The sequence below is a fragment of the Salmo trutta genome, chromosome 20 (assembly GCF_901001165.1).
Source record: "Salmo trutta chromosome 20, fSalTru1.1, whole genome shotgun sequence".
Classification (NCBI taxonomy): Eukaryota; Metazoa; Chordata; class Actinopteri; order Salmoniformes; family Salmonidae; genus Salmo; species Salmo trutta.
The window spans coordinates 39,247,338-39,270,374 of NC_042976.1; the positions used below are offsets into that span (position 1 = coordinate 39,247,338).

Genomic DNA, 23,037 nt, shown 5'->3' on the forward strand with positions numbered 1-23,037 from the left:
GTTTGGTCAAATGCGGAAGACACATTTCAGTTGTTGGCATTTAGTTGTACAACTAACTAGGTATCCCCCTTTCCCTTTCATTTTTTTTACAAGTGGCAGTTTTGATACTAATCACTGCATTCTGTATCAAAAAGTTGCCTGGACTTCGCTAAAGACCCGTAGAGCTCTACATTTTACTATCTTTTTGTTTACAAGGCCCTACTTCATAAACTTCCGTCTTATCTAACTTTTTGTTAAAGTATAGACACCTGAGTTGCCTAGAGACCTAGATCGCAATAGGTGTTCCCTGGTAAAATAATAAAACAGAAACAATCCAGCAACTTCGCACATCCCATTGAATAGACAACATACCACAGGCCATAATCAACAGCCTGATCAATTCTATGTGAAGGAGATGTATCACGCTGCATGAGGCAAATGGTGGTCACACCAGATACTGACTGGTTTTGTTATCCACGGCCCTACTTTTTTTTTAAGGTATCTGTGACCAACAGATGCATATCTGTATTCCCAGTCATGTGAAATCCATAGATTAGGGTGTAATGAATTTATTTCAATTGACTGATTTCCTTATATGAACTGTCACCCTGTAAAATCTTTTAAATTGTTGCATGTTGTGTTATATTTTTGTTCAGAGTATAAATATGCCCCCAATACAATTCTGAATTCAAATACATCCACAGTGCTATTTCAACAGATTTTTCAAATTAACTAATAATTGTCTTTTGTTGAATTTTTATAAAAAGATTCCAACATTGTTTAGCATTATCTTGTCCAATTGTGGCATGATTCCATCATTTTATCCATTTGCATCACTTTCAACGGGGGACTTTTATTTTGAAGGTGAACTGCTGACCCCTCTGTTATTGCTCACTCCAATGTTGTGCACAACACATGGGTGATCTTTTTTATAACTGCTATGTGTCTGTCTGGCCCTTTTGTAACAAAGGAGGTTACACAAATTTGATGTTTGAAAACATTTGCAGACCTGATTTGGAAAATCATGACTTATTTCCCAACCCCCGAGTAACCTCATGAAATTCCTCCAGTTTGAGATATCACCTCAAGTCACTTCCTCCGTTAATCCAGTGTTGACAATGGAGAATTTCAAGCAATTTCTGTTCGCTTTGTCCGCCACCGTGACCACTGGTTTTGTCTCGATCATTTTTGTTTTGAGATGGGTATTCTACTTCAAGGAATGTTTAGCATGGGATGGAGGACTGGCTGAATTCAATTTGCACCCGGTTTTAATCGTTACCAACTCAGTGACACTCACAGAACACAACCATGTAGAGTTTACACAAATAAAAGCATCTTAGCTCTTATTGTGGGACTTTGAAACCACTGAAGTTATTTACTGAATAAACAGATCAGGCTCTTAATTCACAGATCTTCTTAAATTATAAAAATGTTACAACACTGTTATTCAGTAAATTATGAAATTGAGACTTCCTTCATGTGTCCTAAAAATAAAATGGGGAAGTAGCTCAGTTAGGCAACAGGTGGATTGGAATAACAAAACATGAATGACAATTTCAGAAACTTTATTAGAGTACCAACATCTTGAAAAGAACAACAGGATGACAGCATGTAGTCATTATTGGCAAATAAATAAGTGTAAAAAATAAGTATTAAAACATATTCCACAGGGCTATTTTAGGAATATTTTTGAAGGATATCATTAGCAGTTGAAATGAATGTCCCATGATTATCCCAGCTTCAAGTAATTTCACTCATCTGCTTGTCCACGACTGATTTTGTAGACATGGCATATAAAGTCATTATTCTTTGTCTGTTCAATATGAACAATCGTATCTCTGTCAAAGAACAGCTTGTAAGCTGTAAGTCTGAAACAAGAAAAGAGAATACATTAATAAAGTCATTTGAAAATGAGAGATTCACAAATTTTCCACCTTTACACTATCCCGAGCTTACGTTCTGTTAAAACAAAACGAGAGTGCAGCAGTCATGATGGTGGATCAGGCTATCTTTACACAATATAATATACAATATTATAAAGAACTCACCACATCCCATGACTCCACAAGCGGAACCCTCTTCAGTAACGCTCCAGTGTTGTTGTGTGGAGTCTGACGTGGGCCTAATCCTCATCCTCTCTGTGGGTCACCTCCACAACAGCCAGAAGGTCAAGCTCATACTCATACTCCACCATCTGGAATATCTTTGAAGTAGCATGTTGCAAGAGGCATCAACAAACACTCACCAGCAATAACCAGTATGGCTGCGTGGAATGCCACTGAATTGTCATTAAAAGTAATTTAGTCAGGAGTCAGGTAAGGACAACAGTCCAACTTCTCATCAGAAGTCATAAGCGACTCACGTTAACGGCAGTAAGGCAACTTTTGCGACGGGACTCTTTAGAAATTGATTGGGCTGAAATTATACAGTATCAACCTCATCCTTTATTGCTCTGGGTCATCATTCAGCTGATGAAATCGTCTCTTCACTATGCAGCCTGAGGAGGTGATCCCTGGCCGATAATGGCTGATCACTGGCCGTTACCCCACTCTCCAAGGGTGTCTCAGGGGGAGTGGGATATGCAAAAATCACATTTCCATTTCACACCACACACTTGTGCAGGTTACACACTTGTACATACTGTACGTGAAAGGACAAATATAAGCACCCCCCCTATTTTAGGGGTGACACTGATCTGGGAGGCAGCCGATGGAGGATAGAAGACAAGGGGTTTTATGAATCCAGCACAGCAGCAAGAAAGGCTCTTTTAACCCTTATATCTCTATGATGGAGAAAATATATCTCATATAAAATGTATTATGACCAATGGATAAAAAGGTGCCAAAACACTATGTTAACTCACATCCCCTTGATATGCTGTGATAGAAAACTCCTTACTATATTGATATATCGAACTGTGAATCACTCTCCAGTTCACTCAGAATGTTCAGCACACAAGGGGAAAGTATTTCAAGATTCAGACAATATCATTGTGTGAAATCTGACTGATGAATAGCACTGACCTAAATACCATACTGCCGCAGTGACTGCCCGGTCTTGTAGACAACTTCGTCGGGGGGTTTTAGACTCATTTTATGGTGCAACATGAATGATTATTCCTGAGTCATCAGGGTGGAAGTGGAACAAGTCAGACTCCAGAGAACAGCGCTTCATGTCTTGCATTCCATTCTTTGCGTATTAATGTGTACAGCGGGAATATTGCGGATATTTGTACGGGTTATGACAACTACAAAGCACATTGGACCTTTTCTCAAAGGGAATTTACTGTAATCATCTTGATCACAGTATGTTAAATAAGTGAATGTATAATGATTTAGCAGAAGCTTTCATTCAAAGCAACTTAGCACGCAAAGTATTTGTGAGCCATGCATAAATTGACTTCACAACAATGGCGCTGCCAGCACCATCCTCCAACCAGATGAGCCATCTAGACATCCTTTTATTGGGGATTATTTGTGTTTCTCAGTAATACATTTGTTGTGACAGTTAAAGACAATGCCTGTCAAAGACACCTGCATCTGAAACTGACATGCACAAAAGGCTTTGACACACTATAGCAGCAGCATACTTAATATGCTTAAACAGTCCAATGCATACGTTCTTTTATCTGGGCAACTATTACTGTGATTGTTTTTAAAAAAAGAAATAAACATAGCTTCTTAGCAAAGAGCAATTTGTCAAGCAAGAATTGCTAGAACAACAATGCTAGGACAACGCGCTATGTTAACTCACATCATCTCGATGAGCTGTGATGGAAAAACTCCTTCACTGTATCGAACTGTGAAACACCAACAAGTCCCTTCCTTATTATCCCTACCGCGCTAGAAGTCCGAAACCGCGATAGAAGGCGTAGGCGCTATCGATGATAGAAATAATGACAGGCTAATGCATGTTTTCATGTTCATTGATTAATTGCCTATCAGTCTAATCGAGGTGTAGGCTAGGCTATAGTACATTATGCATTCAAGTGTTTGAACATGTAACGCGACTGCATGGGATTTGACGGATTTTAAAGTCAGGTGTGGTTTCGTTGCATCCAAAAGTAAACCTACAGTAGTTCCTGATGGTGGTCATGTAATGCAGCATAATAACAATGCCCCATAATGTAGTTTGAAAATAAAATATACACATTACATACTGTAACCCAAGATGTACTCTTAATTACCTCCTTAATGTTCAGAGGTAGACTGGCTCTGGCAGCCAAGACAGCCAAATACTCCATCTAAACGTCAATCAATTCTCAATTGCAATACGGTTCTAGAAACATAAAGCCCTTTATTTTCATATCACATCAAAATAATTTCACAAACGCAAAAAAACACACAATTGCATATATCACAGTTGCAGCTGAGTATTTTTCAGTGACAACACGTTTCTGGCGGCTTTCTTGTTACACACAGGTGTTCAGAGCATGCTAGATAACTAATTATTACAGAGGTCTTCTGTAAACACGCCATAACATGGAAATACGGCCTTGTGGTTACACTAACCCTAACACTATAAAAGGTGTGTATTCATTTAATATATATATATATTTTTAAGTATTTATTGCTTATATGAAAGTTAAGGTCCTTATTGTTCCAAAAACCGTACCGCAAGCGATGCGTGTTAATATTCAGACCAAGCGTCAGGGCTCTTAACAAAACTCCCCCATACAGAAGATTCCCTCTCCAATGATTATTATGTGTAATGTAATGGAACTAAGAGTTATCAAGGGCTATACCTACTGTAGCAGCACTGACCAATTTCTAAATAAATCCTCCCATTGTGGATTTTACAATCAAATTTGATTTGTCACATGCTTCATAGACTAACAGTAAAATGCTTACTTACGGGTCCTTTTCCAACAATGCAGAGTTAAAGATAAGATACATTTGAAAATATATATAAAGTGACACAATTAATAAATACACAGTGTATAACGAGTAAAAACGAAACGGCTATATACAGGGAGTACCAGTACTGAGTTGATGTGCAGGGGTACGGGTAATTGAGGTAGACATGTACTATACATATACACATATATATATTTTGTTTTTAATTTAACTAGGCAAGTCAGTTAAGAACAAATGTTTATTTACAACGATGGCCTACTCCGGCCAAACCCTAACCCGGACGATGCTGGGCCAATTGTGCGCCACCCTATGGGACTCCCAATCAAGGCCGGTTGTGATACAGCCTGGAATCGAACCAAGGTCTGTAGTGACATCTCTAGCACTGAGATGCAGTGCCTTAGACCAATGCGCCACTCGGGAGGCTTATTATAGGTAGGGGTAAAGTGACTAGGCAACAGGATAGACAGACAGTAGCTGCAGCGTATGAGGTGAGCGTGAAAGTGTGTGTGTGTGCGTGCATTAGGGTGTTAGTGTGAGTATGTGGGTAGTCTGGTGTGTGTGCATAGAATCAGTCAGTGCAAGAGAGTTAGTGCAAAAAAAGAGTCAATGAGGACTTGGTCCAGACTTTGGTTTAGTCTTTGCTGTCCTGGAGTTAACGAATAAAAGCCTTTAACAACAATCTTCAAGTTGAGTCTTGACAGTGTCGGCATAAAAAAATGGCTCTAAATCACAGGTCCAGATATGCAGCAAAATGGTTCCCTCTTAGCTGAGGCATCATTAGAGAGCGCTCAATGCACAGGGGCTTGTCCACTCCACAAAAAAACAAGGTCTTCACTAGTTACCAGCACAGCCAAGTCATAATTATGGCTAAACCCCACCTATTTCTACAATGTATCATCTTAAAATTATTTTAAACCTAACCACAATGCTTTGCTAGCCCTATGCCTAATCTTGACCTTAAATTAAGCTGTTTTTTTTTAAATATAGCCCATTTTGACTTTGTGGCTGTGGTAACTAGTGACAACCCAAGAACACCAGTGTGCCCAAAGCAAGGTAAGCGCAGTTCAATTGTTATCCACGCCGGTATTCGATACTCCAACCTAGTCCTTTAGAGAATGGTAATTAAATGGGCATAACTAACAATCATGACTGCTAAAATGACGTGTCCTTAGCATCAGCTGCACACGGTGATATTAGCCGTTATTTTATAGCTAACGTTAGCTCAATTATGTTAGCTAGCTAGCAGTATGTGTTGAACGAGACTATCAACTTCCTTCCTTATGAAGATCATATCTAACAAGCAAACAATCTTAGATTTTACACTTCTGGGTCCAATATTAGTTAGAATGTAAGATTTTCCTGAATAACATCCAACTAGTTGGAAAAGCGTTTCAAAGAAGTGTTGCAGTCGCGTGGGTTTCTTAAATGCACTGCAGCATGCTGGTATGTGCAGTTCTTGAGGGCACACTTCAAAGTCGTGATAGAGGGATATGCCACTGATAAACTAAACAACCTATGGCAATGTCCTTTCGTGTCTAATTAACAGTTTAATGTAATTGTATAGTTTAATTTGGGTTTCAATACTTGCTTTGACCACTTTCCCCTAATGTGTAGTTTCATCCTTTCCCAGCTACTTCCGTTTGTTATTATTTCTGAGTTCATGGTTCATCCAGAGAGGAAGTGGAGTCTTGTCATTTTCCCTCTTTGTAGAAAATCAATCTTTGATAACTCAAGAGACAGTAATTTCCATGTAAAAGGACCATGAGCAACAAGATGTGAAGGTCATAGGAGCATGTCAAATTGGGTGTCAAAAGAAATCCGAGTCTACTTTTTATTAAGGTAAACAGTGCATTTGGAAAGTATTCAGACCCCTTGATGTTTTCCACATTTTGTTACGTTACAGCCTTATTCTATGAATAAAATAGTCCCCCCCATCCATCTACACACAATATCACATAGTGACAAAGCAAAAACAGGTTTTTAGAAATGTTTGCAAATGTATAACACACACACACACACACACACACACACACACACACACGTGTTCAGACCCTTTACTCAGTACTTTGTTGAAGAATTGCCTTGAGTCTTCTTGGGTATGACGCTACAAGCTTGGCTGCCTGTATTTGGGGAGTTTCTCCCATTTTTCTCTGCAGATCCTCTCAAGCTCTGTCAGGTTGGATGGGGAGCGTCGCTGCACAGCTATTTTCAGGTCTCTCCAGAGATGTTAGATCGAGTTCAAGTCCGGGCTCTGGCTGGGCCACTCAAGGACATTCAGAGACTTGTCCCAAAGCCACTTCTGCGTTGTGTTGGCTGTGTACTTAGGGTCCTTGTACTGTTGGAAGGTGAACCTTCGCCCCAGTCTTGAGGTCCTGAGTGCTCTGGAGCAGGTTTTCATCAAGGATCTCTGTGCTTTGCTCCGTTCATCTTTCCCTCGATCCTGACTAGTCTCTCAGTCCCTGCCGCTGAAAAAACTCCACACAGCATGATGCTGCCACCACCATGCCTCATCGTAGGGATGGTGACAGGTTTCCTCCAGACCTGATGCTTGGCATTCAGGCCAAAGAATTCAATCTTGGTTTCATCAGACCAGAGAATCTTGTTTCTCATGGTCTGAGAGTCCTTTAGGTGCCCTTTGGCAAACTCCAAGCGGGCTGTCATGAGCCTTTTACTGAGGAGTGGCTTCCGTCTGGCCACTCTACCATAAAATCCTGATTTGTGGAGTGCTGCAGAGATGGTTGTCCCTCTGGAATGTTCTCCTATCTCCACAGAGGAACTCTGGAACTCTGTCAGAGTGACCATCGGGTTCTTGGTCACCTCCCTGACCAAGGACCTTCTCCCCCGATTGCTCAGTTTGGCCGGGCGGCCAGCTCTAGGAAAAGTCTTGGTGGTTCCAAACTTCTTCCATTTAAGAATGATAGAGGCCACTGTGTTCTTGGGGACCTTCAATGCTGCAGACATTTTTGGTACCCTTCCCCAGATCTGTGCCTCAACACAATGCTGTCTTGGAGCTCTATAGACAATTCCTTCAACCTCATGGCTTAGTTTTTGCTCTGACATGCACTGTCAACTGTGGGACCTTATATAGACAGGTGTGTGCCTTTCCAAATCATGTCCAATAAATAGAATTTACCACAGGTGGACTCCAATCAAGTTGTAGAAACATCACAAGGATGATCAATGGAGACAGGATGTAACTGAGCTCAATGTCGAGTCTCATAGCAAAGAGTGAATATTTATGTAAATTACATAAATAAGGTATTTCTGTTTTATTTATATACATTTGCAAAGAAATCTTAACCAGTTTTTGCTTTGTCATTATGGGGTATTGTGTGTAGATTGAGGAAAACGTTTAATCAATTTTAGAATTAGGCTGTAATGTGGAAAACGTCAAGGGGTCTGAATACTTTTCGAGAAAAAGAATTATCCCAAAATATGTGGAAAAAGCTAAGGCTTTGATTTCTGGTCAAACAGATATGAAAGAGGTCTTTATAAAATATCTACCAGGGAATAATACAATAATATTGAAGTAAAGACCCCTGCCAACTAATATCAACAGGTATATTTAGTATTGAAGAAATTTCTCTGTCTTCTGTAAGTTTAAGAAACATTGCCTTGTGCCTTCAAATTCCGTTACCAAAACCCAACATATCTTTAAGATATTTACAAATTTCTCTCACTCGAGTGAGGATAATGAAAGTTAACAGAAGTAACAAGTAAAGGTAGACCCATCAATTAGTTAATGTTTTTACTGATATTAACTTTGTTTCTGAGTTAACCTCTCTGGCCTAGTCAACAGCTAGTGGAATTGCGTCGCGCAAAATACAAAACCTCATAAATGCTATAACTTCAATTTCTCAAACATATGACTATTTTACACCGTTTTATAGATGCACCTCTCCTGAATCGAACCACGTTGTCCGATTTCAAAAAGGCTTTACAGCAAAAGCAAAACATTAGATTATGTTAGGAGAGTACCCAGCCAGAAATAATCACACTGCCATTTTCAAAGCAACTAGCATGCATCACAAATACCCAAAACACAGCTATATGCAGCACTAACCTTTGACAATCTTCATCAGATGACTCTCCTAGGACATCATGTTACACAATACATGCATTTTTTGTTTGATAAAGTTCATATTTATATATAAAAACAGCATTTTACATCGGCGCGTGACGTTCAGAAAATATTTTCCCTCAAATGCTTCCGGTGAATCAGCGCTACAATTTACAAAATTACTATTCGAAAACATTGTTAAAATGTAATATTGTCATTCAAAGAATTATAGATTAACATCTCGTGAATGCAACCGCATTGCCAGATTTAAAAAGAACTTTACTGGGAAATCACACTTTGCAATAAACGACGTGGTATGCTCAGAAAAATAGGCTAGGCGATACATGTTAGCGCCATCTTGGAACCATCAACCATCAAAAATACTATTGTAAATATTCCCTTACCTTTGATTATCTTCATCAGAAGGCACTTCCAGGAATCCCAGGTCCACAACAAATGTAGTTTTGTTCGAAAAAGTTAATAATTTATGTCCCAATAGTTCCTTCTTGTTAGCGCGTTCCGAAGGCTACTCATAATGTACTGAAGCGCGCGGGACTTGTCGTCACGAATGTGCAAAAAATATATATTTACGTTCGTTCAAACATGTCAAACGTTGTATAACATAAATCTTTAGGGCCTTTTTCAACCAGAGCTTCAATAATATTCAAGGCGGACGATTGCATTGTCTTACTAAATGTTTCGAAAGGGGAGGGTAGCCATGGGCACCCACGTCATAGTAGTAAATGGCCCTCCCCCTTTGACCAACTTCCCAAGCCTCTCTTTGGGTCAGTTTCTACCATAGAAGACTCAAACCACTTTGTAAAGACTGTCGACATCTAGTGGAAGCCTTAGGAAGTGCTAAATGATTAATAAGTCCCTGTGTGTTTCAATGGCAAAGGTTTGAAGTTATTCCACACATCAGATTTCCATTTCCTGTTAGGATTTGTCTCAGGGTTTTGACTGCCATATGAGTCCTGTTATACTCACAGACACCATTCAAACAGTTTTAGAAACTTTAGAGTGTTTTCTATCCAAATCTACTAATGATATGCATATTCTAGTTACTGGGCAGGAGTAGTAACCAGATTAAATCGGGTACGTTTTTTTATCCGGACGTGCAAATACTGCCCCCTGTCCCCAACAGGTTTTAAGTTATTAAACCAAAAAATGTTGTTTCCAAATTGGTAACGGAATGTCAGAAAAATCGCTAACGGAATTTCTGCAATTGAATTGGCTAAAATGGGAATTCATAGTGTAAAGAAAAGTAGAGTATTTTAGGGAGAGGGAAAGTCAGTTGTACAACTGAATGCCTTCAACTGAAATGTGTCTTCAGCATTTAACCCTCTGAATCAGAGAGGTGCGGGGGGGCTGCCTTAATCGACATCCACGTCTTCGGCACCCGGGGAACAGTGGATTAACTGCCTTGCTCAGGGGCAGAACAACAGATTTTTACCTTGTCGGCTCGGGGATTCGATCCAGCAACCTTTCGGTTACTGGCCCAACGCTCTAACCACTAGGCTACAGCGTAGTACAGTAAAGGAAATTAGTATAGTTCAGTAGAGTAAAGTGGAGAATAGTTCAGTACAGTAAGCACAATAGAATAGAGTACAGTAAAGAAAAGTAGTGTATAGATCAGTACAGTACTGTAGTGTTAAGTACGGTTCACAGTACTAGTTGAGTACAATATAATCTACTGTACTAGGTTATACTTTACTATACTGCTATACTGAACTCTACTGTTCTGTATTGTACTGTACTCTACTGAGTTCTATGCTGTATTTTGATGTCCAAACATGCGAAAACCTAGACGTCTATGATTGGTTCAGATTTGGTCCGGTCCAGACAACCAAATTTGTTCTTATTTGGGGGCAGCTCTAGTTCATTAAACAGCCAGTGTGTAGAATAGTACCCAAATATGCAAAGGATGATTTTACATATTTATACCTTTTGTGTACCTTTTTAGGATACTTCACCATGAAGAGAATGCCATTTTATATTCATAATTATGCATTTCTGTGTAGTACAGATCAGGGACCCATAATTAAATACTGTTACTGAAATGCCAATACCGGGTTTAAATCCACTTACTGTAGTTAATTAAATAATCAATTTGCCATGTCATAGCTGACACCTCATTCTTTCTGCAGACATTGTTGAATTTGAAGCAGTTATTTAATTTTTGGGAAACGTGAACACAAAAAATGGAGGAAGATTTTACCGAAATTCTGTTACCAAATTTGCATCTGCACAGTTCTTCTGGTAAATGTGTTTTGGTAAAATTTTCAGTTTTTAAATTGTTAAAAGTTGTCCTTGTGCATAGATGTATGGTTTGTTAAACTTTGAAATCAATGGTTTTTGTTTGGCGTACATTTTAAGTCTCAATTCCGTTACTGTGGAATTGCCCAGACTTGTCATTATGATTAATCAGAATTTGATGGTACAATTTGGGTAGCTCTCAATAACCCAAACGAGGTATACCTAGTTTACAGGCAGCCTCCCTTGAGTTCTCAGCTGAGGGTACTGATCACAGCTGGCTCCCTCGTGAACTACAATCCTGACGCTCTGTTTAATCCTGACTTGTGATTATAGTTTTGGTTACCTTTAGAACTTAACTTTCATATAAGCGAGAAAGAATCTTTCAAATACTTAAGATGCAAAGATGCACCCGGTTGTATTCACACATCGCCTCGGCTACGACACATCCTCTCACCTTGCGATTGCATTTCCATTGGACCATTCCATTGCACATTTCCTGTGTTTCTCAAAATACAGCCAGGTGCAACTTTCCTAAACTGCACACAATAAGTGTATATTTTGTATAAAAATGATTTCTCGCTTACACGAAAGTTACATTCCAAGTGTTTCCAAAACTGTATCACGTGCGGAGGCGTATTTGCGTTTAGACAGAGCATTTTGGGCAGCGTCGGAGCGTCGGCGAAATCCCTTCAGGAGGCAGACAGCTTCGTGAATAGATGGTATATTTAAGCAATAAGGCATGAGGGGGTGTGGTATATGGCCAATATACCACAGCTAAGGGCTGCTCTTAGGCACAACACATCGCGGAGTGCCTGGACACAGCCCTTAGCCGTGGTATGTTGGCCATATTCCACAAACCCCTGAGGTGCCTTATTGCTATTATAAACTGGTTACCAACGTAATTAGAGCAGTAAAGATAAATGTTTTGTCTTACCCGTGGAAAAACGGTCTGATATACCACTGCTGTCAGCCAATCGGCATTCAGGGCTGGAACCACAGATTTGTAATGTTTAATACCATTTACAGTCTATTTGAATGGGCTAAGTATTCCATAATTAAAATAGATTGATTGGTTTCTTGCCTGGTTTTCCCAATCCATAGTCTAAATGAGAGGATTACGACGCCTCTCCCTAGCCTCAGTGGCTATGGTTTGGGGCAGGGTTCCCTGCAGACTAAACAGCAGAGGGGGACAACCCCCCGCTCCTTTGGGAGCGAGGATTCTGACCAACCCTGAGGACGTCTTCCAGCATAACATGTGGTATGCGTTTGCACATCTATTATTTTTATTTAATGCAACTTTCAATGTGAAGTCTGAAGTTGATAATATACTGTGTCAAAGGGCACAGCAGTGTATTTTGGATCAAGCATACAATATGTTAATGTTGAAATTATTGTGTTTTAGGGACCATGTGAAGTGGTCTGAGGAAGAGAAAGAAAAAGCCAGACAAAAGGCAGACGATAATTCTAGCTTACGCATTCCATTAGAAGAGCAAGGTAGCCCTTCTCTAAACGTTCCTAGCAAATTATGTTCTTAATTTTGATTGTATGAAAACAAATATTTCTGTTATTTTTGTTCTTCATCCCCCACTAAGGCAAATATGACATAGACGCCTGTAAATACTGGGACAGCTTTTATGAGATGCACCAGGACAAGTTCTTTAAAGATCGCAAGTGGCTGTTCTTGGAGTTCCCAGAGCTTCTTCCTTTGGGGCTAGGGAGCGGTGCTACTGAGGAGAGACCGTGTGGGCTGCGGGCCCCATGCCCAGAGCCTGGTGTGTCCGGCAGGGAGAAAGAGATGGGCCAGCAGCGGCAACATGCACCCAGTCACCAGCACATAGATCCACTGACTAGTGATTGCCAGCAGTCCTGTAATCAAGATGGGAGAGACACTGCAGGGGCTGCGAGGCAGCCCAGCTCTTTCCCAGGCGAACATGCAACTTTCAGGATCTTAGAGGTATTTTCATCTTGCTTTTATCCCTCACCTCCCACACTTGTTCATATATTATGTAGTTAGAATGCTTCTGTGGAGTTAGAACTTTGGTGTTGATTTCACTGGCTAGTAGTTGAGTCAAATGTCGTCTATTTTGACAGAATGTTATTTTTGTCATAGGTTGGATGTGGGGCTGGTAACAGTGTGTATCCTATTGTCAGCTCTATTAAGTAAGTACAACATCATTACATATATTTGATCCAGTCTCGTTGTCTTTTAAATTGTTATACACTCGGATCAGAAAATGTATTCATTCATGCATGACATCACAAACTGAACCTGTGGTGTTCAATGGTAGATTTTTTTTTAAATTCAAAAATAATTCTGGAATAACATTGTCTCTCTTGAAGGCAAATGTTTTGATATTTACTTTGTTATGCAGACAACCTGTGCCAAAGCATGATGTCATCTTGCATAGAACATTTTGTCCAGAGGACTTGGCAAGGCTAGGAGAGGAAAGTAACGAGTAGGAAGTGTTTAACCTTGGACTGCATGCATAACCCTATGAATGACTCTTCAATGAAATGGAAAGCATGTTATCTGATAGCCAATGTATTAGCCCCTCAGTCTCCCTGCTGGGTGGGGGATTTAAGAGCTATTTTGTTCAGTAAATATTTACTGATTGCTACTGTAGATCTTATACAGTTAAGTCTACCTGTCATTATACACTTAACTTGTAACCCTACTCCACACCCCTTGACTTTTTCCACGTTTTGTTGTGTTACAGCCTGAATTTAAAATGGATTGCGTTTAGATTTTGTGTCATGGGCCAACACGCAATAATACCCCATAATGTCAAAGTGGAATTATATTTTTAGAAATGTTTACAAATTAATTAAATGAAAAGCTGAAATGTCTTGAGTCAATAAGTATAGAACCCCTTTGTTATGGCAAGCCTAAATATGTTCAGGAGTAAAAAGTTGCTTATGTCACATAAGTTGCATGGACTCACTGTGTGCAATAATCATGTTTAACATGACTTGTGACTTGAAAATGACTGTTTTAGCAATGATCAACTTGACAAAGCTTGAAGAATTTAACAAGAATAATGTGAAAATATTGAACAATCCAGGTGTGCAAAGCTCAGAGACTCACAGCTGTAATCGCTGCCAAAGATGATTCCCCATAGGTGAACACTATGGGGTGTGAATACTTATGTAAATTAGATATTTCGGTATTCCGTTTTCAATAAATTTGCAAACATTTCTAAAAGCTATTTTGCACTTTCATTAGTGGTATTGTGTGTAGATGGGTGAGGATCTATTTAATCAATTTTGAATTCAGGCTGAAACACAACGAAATGTGGAATAAGTCAAGGAGTATGAATACTTTCTGAAGGCACTGTACATTTTTGTTTTGTATTGGTGTGTTTGTGGTAAAAATGATATGAAATTAAGCTGACAAGTTCCCTATCTGTGTTGCTGTCTTATAGAAACACAGGGGCATTCTTATACTGCTGTGACTTTTCCCCTCGTGCTGTCCAGCTGGTCAAGGTAAGCTCTCTTAAAGATCTAGATACAATTTTCCAAACAAGCGAGATTCTTACAAACAAACATTGAAAACAGGTTGAAATCAGGGTGAAATAACATCATTACAAACAGGTTGAAATCTGGTTGAAATTGAATCATTCCAAACAGGTTATTACATCACGGTCAAGCTACTTGTTTGTCTTGTTTTTCACATTAACCTTCTCTTCTACTCAAAATGTTAATCGTCTCACCTTGCTTGATTTGAGGCCTGGTGGACATTTGATGCTCTTGTAATTGAGAGTCTTTTATCAAATGGCCATGACCAGCAGTCCTTGACATTATTGCATGGAGTCCTTGAGATGCAGAGCATTTATCTTTAATCTGAGACTAGAGCAGTCTACTAGGAACAGACTGTGTGCCCTCATTAGAGGTTGTTACATTTATCCTTCTCTGTTGTCAGTTGCTTTGCGATTTATGGGTGCAATCCTTTCCAAGTCTATTTAAGAGCTTAATATGATGTTGCTCAATTAATGCTACGTATCTACTCATGAAACACTAGGAAAACACCTAGTTTGTTCACATTGCTAATACTATTGCTGGCTTGAAGTAACCACCTCATTATGTCATTCTTTTGAACTATACTGTAAAGTACTGGTGTGTTTACGGGTGCCTTCAGTTATATGCACCTTTTAGTGGTGATTTAGTGTCAGGTCTTGCCACAACGGCTTATTTGTTTTAGGGGGGAGTGGTTCAGTTTCCAGGAGTATTATTCATCCCCTTTTAACCTGATAATGGTCATGTTTTTTCAGTAAATGTAAGAAAAGAAGTGAATAATAGTTTTTCATTCAAAATGGCTTACATTAAACATGCCTTGTGATCTTTTTCTTCTAATTATGAAAATAATTACATTCTCACATAATGCATAATTGATGTATGTTTGTCAAATATATATATATTTTTAAAAAGGTCACATGCTTATTAAACTTTCTTACGGGTACTTTTCCAACAATGCAGAGTTTAAGATAAGAAAAATGAAATCCAAATTGCCATCATAAGAGCTCGACAGTAGGTTTTAAGTTATCCACTACATTTAATTAATTAATGAGTTTAATTGTTAACATATTGATATCATTGTGCTATTTGGAATCAGAGGCCACTTAGTCCCCTCTTTTTCCCCATGTAGGACCACCCAGACTATGACCAGACTGTGTGTCACGCCTTTGTTCAGGACGTCTGTGACGAGGTGGGCTCCTTTCCGTTCCCTCCACTGAGCCTGGATGTTATTCTGCTGGTCTTCGTGCTGTCCTCCATTCACCCCGAGCGGTAGGTGATGTTTAGGAGACAAAGGCAGGAGCGCCAACTCTCATTTATCACCTCCCGATGCTTTGTCTGAATGTCATTACTAATCTAACCCTCTCCACCCTCCAAAAACAGGCCCTCTCTCACACTCTGAGGTTATGCTATTTTCTACTACCGTGTGTGTTTTGAATCAAGAACATCCTGGGTTTATTTATACAGATTATATGCATTTGCTAATTGCAAATGTTTTGTATGATAAGGCAGTTGCAAGTGAATAAGCAAAATACCCATTGAAATAGCATGCTGACTGAGATCAGTTTAGGATGTAAGCTCTGGTGTGCTGTTCATGTAGCTAACACCATCCCTTTAAAAGTAGCACAGAATATGGGAGCCTGGCGGGTAGGAGTGTTGGGTTAGTAACCAAATGGTTGCTGGATTGGATCCCCGAGCCGACAAGGTAAAAATATGTTGTTCTGCCCCTGAGCTAGGCAGTTAACCCCCCAACAACAACTGCTCCCCTGGCGCCAATGAAGTGGCTGATGATTTAAGGCAGCCCCCCGCACCTCTCTGATTCAGAGGGGTTGGGTTAAATGCAGAAGACACATCAGTTGAATGCATTGTTGTACAACTGACGAGGTATCCCCCTTTCCCCTCATACAGTACTGTATGTGCCTATTTGCAGTCTATTTATGATTCACTTCAAAATGGCATTAAGTCTAACTGCAGATCCATTTACCCTGGGTACTTGGATGCTTGCTTTTTGTAACAAACAGTGACATTTTACTTCATACTGAGGCCCCTGAAGATTGCAGCTGATTAGAATTATGGATATGGGCTGGCTGCCAGCCAGCTCTCACAGCAAGCCTAATAGATTTTCCTGTATTCCATCACTTTTCATTTTATATTTGATGTAGAGGTAAGTTGGTACTGTCCTGGGGTTTCATCTCAGTACCTCCTGCCATTTTCTTGCTGTGTAAAATCTTTAATGGTTCAGGTTGTTATTGAGCTCTAAGTGAGTATTGAGTGTAGTGCCTGGAGTATCATGGAGCATATTGTCTCTACAATGGGCCATTGATTGCTGATTCGCTTCAGTCATTGGAAGCAGCTTGTTACTTGTATTTATCAGTCACAAAATAAGACAAAGTCAAAAGGCTTCTACTGCAGGCATTTTCTGTGGGTGTATAACTGTGAATTTGAAATATGCTCTCTTTAGCTCACTAACTTTCTGTCAGACATCACATACAGTGCATTTGGAAAGTATTCAGACCTCTTCCCCTTTTCCCCCATTTTGTTACGTTACAGCCTTATTCTAAAATTGATGCGGAAAAAAAAGATTTAATCAATCTACACACAAATCCCCATAATGACAAAGATGTAGATTTATGAGCGGGAAAAAACACCGTAATACATTTTAGAATCAGGCTGAAACGTAACAAAATATGGAAAAAGTCAAGAGGTTTGAATAATTTCTGAATGCACTGTATGTTAGCTGAGATGCAACTGTGCATTTGAACAGCTAACATATTGGGGAGGAGAGTACTGTCAAATTCTTACCCCTTTTCTCCCTCGCAAAAGCCTTACAGCTTGTACAGTACTGTATATGTTCATTTCCTGGGAAGCCTCGCTCTGGAATGATAAAATGAACATCTCTCAAAATGTGTCTAACTATCCTTATGAAGTTTTGCGTCGACTGCCCACTTTTATGTATCATACCTTTGCATATCAAAACATTGTTTTGAGAAGGAAACTGATGAATTGATTGGTTGGTTTGTCATTTGATTGATTTCTTTGACAGAGTCCAAGGAGTTGTGACCCGCTTGTCTCAATTCCTGAAACCCGGAGGGATACTCCTCTTCCGGGATTATGGCAGATATGACCTATCACAACTACGGTTTAAAAAAGGTGCCATTCTAATTTGAACTTTAGATAAAGTGCATTTTCACAAAGTATACACTTTACAGAGGAAATAAATATAATTGATAGGGGAAAAACAGCAGATCATAATCATTTGAAATAGGTAGTAGTGAATACATTTTGTCTAAAGTGGCTATATGTTAATAATGACAGTGAGACCTTTTCTCTGATCAACAGGTCGATGCTTGTCAGAGAATTTCTACTCCCGGGGAGATGGAACTTGTGTTTATTTCTTCACAAAAGGTCAATTGATTCAAAAGTCTCTGTGAATATTGTATCTTTGAATATTGTGTGTAGACATTATTTCAAATCTAATCTTAAATAATTTAGTGGTGGTAATGTGTGATGGTAATATTATGTTACTCTTTCCACAGATGAAGTTCGCAGTTTATTTTCCAGTGCTGGTTTGGAAGAAATTCAGAATCTGGAGGATAGGCGACTACAGGTGAACAGAGGGAAGAAAGTTGTAATGCGCAGAGTGTGGATGCAAAGCAAGTTTAAAAAACCTCAACCACTAGCACCACCATCATAGTCTACCACCACTGTCCCTGCTCGGACGAACATGTTGCCCCAGGTTGGCTTTACCAAGGACTTGTCTATCCAAATCAGAGGTCAGAGGGAGGTCATAAGCATGTCTCAGTGCAGTGAGATGTGTTAGTGCGATGCATTTACAGTACCACTGGGATGGTCCACTATCGGGCTGAGGGAGTGGTACACTATCGGGCTGAGGGAGTGGTCCACTATCGTGCTGAGGGAGTGGTCCACTATCGTGCTGAGGGAGTGGTCCACTATCGTGCTGAGGGAGTGGTCCACTATCGGGCTGAGGGAGTGGTCAACTATCGGGCTGAGGGAGTGGTCCACTATCGGGCTGAGGGAGTGGTCAACTATCGGGCTGAGGGAGTGGTCCACTATCGGGCTGAGGGAGTGGTCCACTATCGGGCTGAGGGAGTGGTCCACTATCGGGCTGAGGGAGTGGTCCACTATCGGGCTGAGGGAGTGGTCCACTATCGGGCTGAGGGAGTGGTCCACTATCGGGCTGAGGGAGTGGTCCACTATCGGGCTGAGGGAGTGGTCCACTATCGGGCTGAGGGAGTGGTCCACTATCGGGCTGAGGGAGTGGTCCACTATCGGGCTGAGGGAGTGGTCCACTATCGGGCTGAGGGAGTGGTCCACTATCGGGCTGAGGGAGTGGTCCACTATCGGGCTGAGGGAGTGGTCAACTATCGGGCCCAGGAAGTGCCTTCTGGTTGTTGTGTACTTATGGGTTTCACATGCCATGTATGTAAAACTCACTTTTTGTAAGGAGACAAATGTCATTTATTTGTCTGGTTGAGTATATGCATACATATACATATTTAATTAAACAGTTGAAAAAAATGAATGAAAAAAATGAAAATCTGTGATTGATACTGTCATAAAAATGACTTATTTGTACCTTCCTTAGTTGGCCATCTAACAATACATTAAAAGTGTACCTGCTATAGTTGTTGTAGTTGAGTGATTGATTTCCAATTATTTGCACACAACAGAATTATAACTCAAAATGAGTTTTATGTTCTGTCTCAGTAGATGAAATATATTGATTATATACATTAGACTTTTGATATTATGTTAATGAATTGTGGTAATGCAAATTCTTGAATTATGCCAATGTATCCCATTTCTGGCACCTGGTATATGTGTTTTGTAGTTATATGCTAAGCAACATGTCATATCTGATTGATATAAAATGGAAATGCAACTCATTTATTTGGTAATGCAGTGAACAAAATCAAAAGCACAAAAACAATTTAAATGTTATTTCAATGAATGCAGAGTAAATTAGTTTATGGATAATATTCTGAAAGTCAATTATAAACCGGTTTATTTAATGTCCTATTTCAATTGGTATTTACCTAACATTTTTTTTTAACTCTGGCCTGAATGCCAAGCGTCTCATCTGGAGGAACCTGGCACCATCCCTACGGTGAAACATGCTGTGGGGATGTTTTTCAGCAGCAGGGACTGGGAGACAGGATCGAGGCAAAGCTGAACGAATCAAAGTACAGCGAGATCCTTGATGAAAACCTGCTCGAGAGTGTTCAGGACCTCAGACTGGGGCGAAGGTTCACCTACAATAGGACAAATCAAATTTTATTGGTTAATGCAAATGTAGCGAAATGCTTGTGCTTCTAGTTCCGACAGTGCAGTAATATCTAACATGTAATCTAACAAATTCACAACGGCTACCTTATACACACAAATGTAAGGTGATGGAATAAGAATATGTACATATAAATATATGGATGCGCAATGGTCGTGCGGCATAGGCAAGATGCAATAGATGGTATAAAATACAGTATATACATATGAGAGTTCCAGGTCTCCGGCAGCCTCTGGAACTGCCGGTCTGCGGCCAACAAGGCTGAGTTCATCTCAGCCTATGCTACCCTCCAGTCCCTAGACTTCCTGGCGCTGACGGAAACATGGATTACCACAGATAACACTGCTACTCCTACTGCTCTCTCCTCGTCTGCCCACGTGTTCTCGCATACCCCTAGAGCATCGAGCCAGCGGGGTGGTGGCACTGGAATCCTCATCTCTCCCAAGTGGACATTCTCTCTTTCTCCCCTGACCCATCTGTCTATCTCCTCCTTTGAATTCCATGCTGTCACAGTTACCAGCCCTTTCAAGCTTAACATCCTCATCATTTATCACCCTCCAGGTTCCCTTGGAGAGTTCATCAATGAGCTTGACGCCTTGATAAGTTCCTTTCCTGAGGATGGCTCACCTCTCACAGTTCTGGGTGACTTTAACCTCCCCACGTCTACCTTCGACTCATTCCTCTCTGCCTCCTTCTTTCCACTCCTCTCCTCTTTTGACCTCACCCTCTCACCTTCCCCCCCTACTCACAAGGCAGGCAATACGCTTGACCTCATCTTTACTAGATGCTGTTCTTCCACTAATCTCATTGCAACTCCCCTCCAAGTCTCCGACCACTACCTTGTATCCTTTTCCCTCTCGCTCTCATCCAAAACTTCTCACTCTGCCCCTACTCGGATGGTATTGCGCCGTCCCAACCTTCGCTCTCTCTCTCCCGCTACTCTCTCCTCTTCCATCCTATCATCTCTTCCCTCTGCTCAAACCTTCTCCAACCTATCTCCTGATTCTGCCTCCTCAACCCTCCTCTCCTCCCTCTCTGCATCCTTTCATTTTCTCTGTCCCCTATCCTCCAGGCCGGCTCGGTCCTCCCCTCCTGCTCCGTGGCTCGACGACTCACTGCGAGCTCACAGAACAGGGCTCCGGGCAGCCGAGCGGAAATGGAGGAAAACTCGCCTCCCTGCGGACCTGGCATCCTTTCACTCCCTCCTCTCTACATTTTCCTCTTCTGTCTCTGCTGCTAAAGCCACTTTCTACCACTCTAAATTCCAAGCATCTGCCTCTAACCCTAGGAAGCTTTTTGCTACCTTCTCCTCCCTCCTGAATCCTCCTCCCCCCCCTCCTCCCTCACTGCGGATGACTTCGTCAACCATTTTGAAAAGAAGGTTGACGACATCCGATCCTCGTTTGCTAAGTCAAGCGACACCGCTGGTCCTGCTCACACTGCCCTACCCTGTGCTTTGACCTCTTTCTCCCCTCTCTCTCCAGATGAAATCTCGCGTCTTGTGACGGCCGGCCGCCCAACAACCTGCCCACTTGACCCTATCCCCTCCTCTCTTCTCCAGACCATTTCCGGAGACCTTCTCCCCTACCTCACCTCGCTCATCAACTCATCCTTGACCGCTGGCTATGTCCCTTCCGTCTTCAAGAGAGCGAGAGTTGCACCCCTTCTGAAAAAACCTACACTCGATCCCTCCGATGTCAACAACTACAGACCAGTATCCCTTCTTTCTTTTCTCTCCAAAACTCTTGAACGTGCCGTCCTTGGCCAGCTCTCCTGCTATCTCTCTCAGAACGACCTTCTTGATCCTAATCAGTCAGGTTTCAAGACTGGGCATTCAACTGAGACTGCTCTTCTCTGTGTCACGGAGGCTCTCCGCACTGCTAAAGCTAATTCTCTCTCCTCTGCTCTCATCCTTCTAGACCTATCTGCTGCCTTTGATACTGTGAACCATCAGATCCTCCTCTCCACCCTCTCCGAGCTGGGCATCTCCGGCGCGGCCCACGCTTGGATTGCGTCCTACCTGACAGGTCGCTCCTACCAGGTGGCGTGGCGAGAATCTGTCTCCGCACCACGTGCTCTCACCACTGGTGTCCCCCAGGGCTCTGTTCTAGGCCCTCTCCTATTCTCGCTATACACCAAGTCACTTGGCTCTGTCATATCCTCACACGGTCTCTCCTATCATTGCTATGCAGACAACACAATTAATCTTCTCCTTTCCCCCTTCTGACAACCAGGTGGCGAATCGCATCTCTGCATGTATGGCAGACATATCAGTGTGGATGACGGATCACCACCTCAAGCTGAACCTCGGCAAGACGGAGCTGCTCTTCCTCCCGGGGAAGGACTGCCCGTTCCATGATCTCGCCATCACGGTTGACAACTCCCTTGTGTCCTCCTCCCAGAGTGCTAAGAACCTTGGCGTGATCCTGGACAACACCCTGTCGTTCTCCACTAACATCAAGGCGGTGACCCGATCCTGTAGGTTCATGCTCTACAACATTCGCAGAGTACGAACCTGCCTCACACAGGAAGCGGCGCAGGTCCTAATCCAGGCACTTGTCATCTCCCGTCTGGATTACTGCAACTCGCTGTTGGCTGGGCTCCCTGCCTGTGCCATTAAACCCCTACAACTCATCCAGAACGTCGCAGCCCGTCTGGTGTTCAACCTTCCCAAGGTCTCTCACGTCACCCCGCTCCTCCGCTCTCTCCACTGGCTTCCAGTTGAAGCTCGCATCCGCTACAAGACCATGGTGCTTGCCTACGGAGCTGTGAGGGGAACGGCAGCTCCGTACCTTCAGGCTCTGATCAGGCCCTACACCCAAACAAGGGCACTGCGTTCATCCACCTCTGGCCTGCTCGCCTCCCTACCTCTGAGGAAGCACAGTTCCCGCTCAGCCCAGTCAAAACTGTTCGCTGCTCTGGCACCCCAATGGTGGAACAAGCTCCCTCACGATGCCAGGACAGCGGAGTCAATCACCACCTTCCGGAGACACCTGAAACCCCACCTCTTTAAGGAATACCTGGGATAGGATAAAGTAATCCTTCTAAACCCCCCCCCCCCTTAAAAGATT

At 41.6% G+C, this 23,037-nt stretch overlaps 1 protein-coding gene and 1 long non-coding RNA gene across 3 annotated transcripts; one reads left to right on the plus strand and one right to left on the minus strand.

Moving 5' to 3' along the window:
- Positions 1-1,527: 1,527 nt before the first annotated feature.
- LOC115156024 (uncharacterized) lies at positions 1,528-3,330 on the minus strand. Its single transcript, XR_003868175.1, has 2 exons — positions 2,028-3,330; positions 1,528-1,847 (listed from the first exon to the last, which is right to left on the minus strand). It is a non-coding gene; the product is annotated as an uncharacterized LOC115156024 (long non-coding RNA).
- A 2,445-nt stretch (positions 3,331-5,775) lies between these two features.
- Positions 5,776-19,306, plus strand: LOC115156025 (methyltransferase 8, methylcytidine). Of its 2 annotated transcripts, none has more exons than XM_029703214.1 (10): positions 5,776-5,888; positions 12,253-12,409; positions 12,554-12,645; positions 12,744-13,105; positions 13,262-13,311; positions 14,574-14,634; positions 15,794-15,933; positions 17,705-17,811; positions 18,001-18,066; positions 18,198-19,306. In XM_029703214.1, the coding sequence occupies exons 2-10, from the start codon at positions 12,258-12,260 to the stop codon at positions 18,353-18,355; spliced, it is 1,188 nt and encodes a 395-aa protein (XP_029559074.1). In that variant the 5' UTR covers positions 5,776-5,888; positions 12,253-12,257; the 3' UTR covers positions 18,356-19,306. The 2 variants fall into 2 exon arrangements, with proteins under 2 accessions (XP_029559074.1, XP_029559075.1); XM_029703215.1 differs by lacking the exon at positions 5,776-5,888 and adding an exon at positions 6,008-6,674.
- Positions 19,307-23,037: the final 3,731 nt, after the last annotated feature.

Bases quoted from the DNA above. Each gene is read 5' to 3' on its own strand.
- LOC115156025 (XM_029703214.1), top strand. From the start codon at position 12,258: ATGAGAGGATTACGACGCCTCTCCCTAGCCTCAGTGGCTATGGTTTGG. The intron at 12,410-12,553 runs GTATGCGTTTGC...ATTGTGTTTTAG, and splicing joins GTCTTCCAGCATAACATGTG to GGACCATGTGAAGTGGTCTG. The intron at 15,934-17,704 runs GTAGGTGATGTT...TTTCTTTGACAG, and splicing joins TCCTCCATTCACCCCGAGCG to AGTCCAAGGAGTTGTGACCC.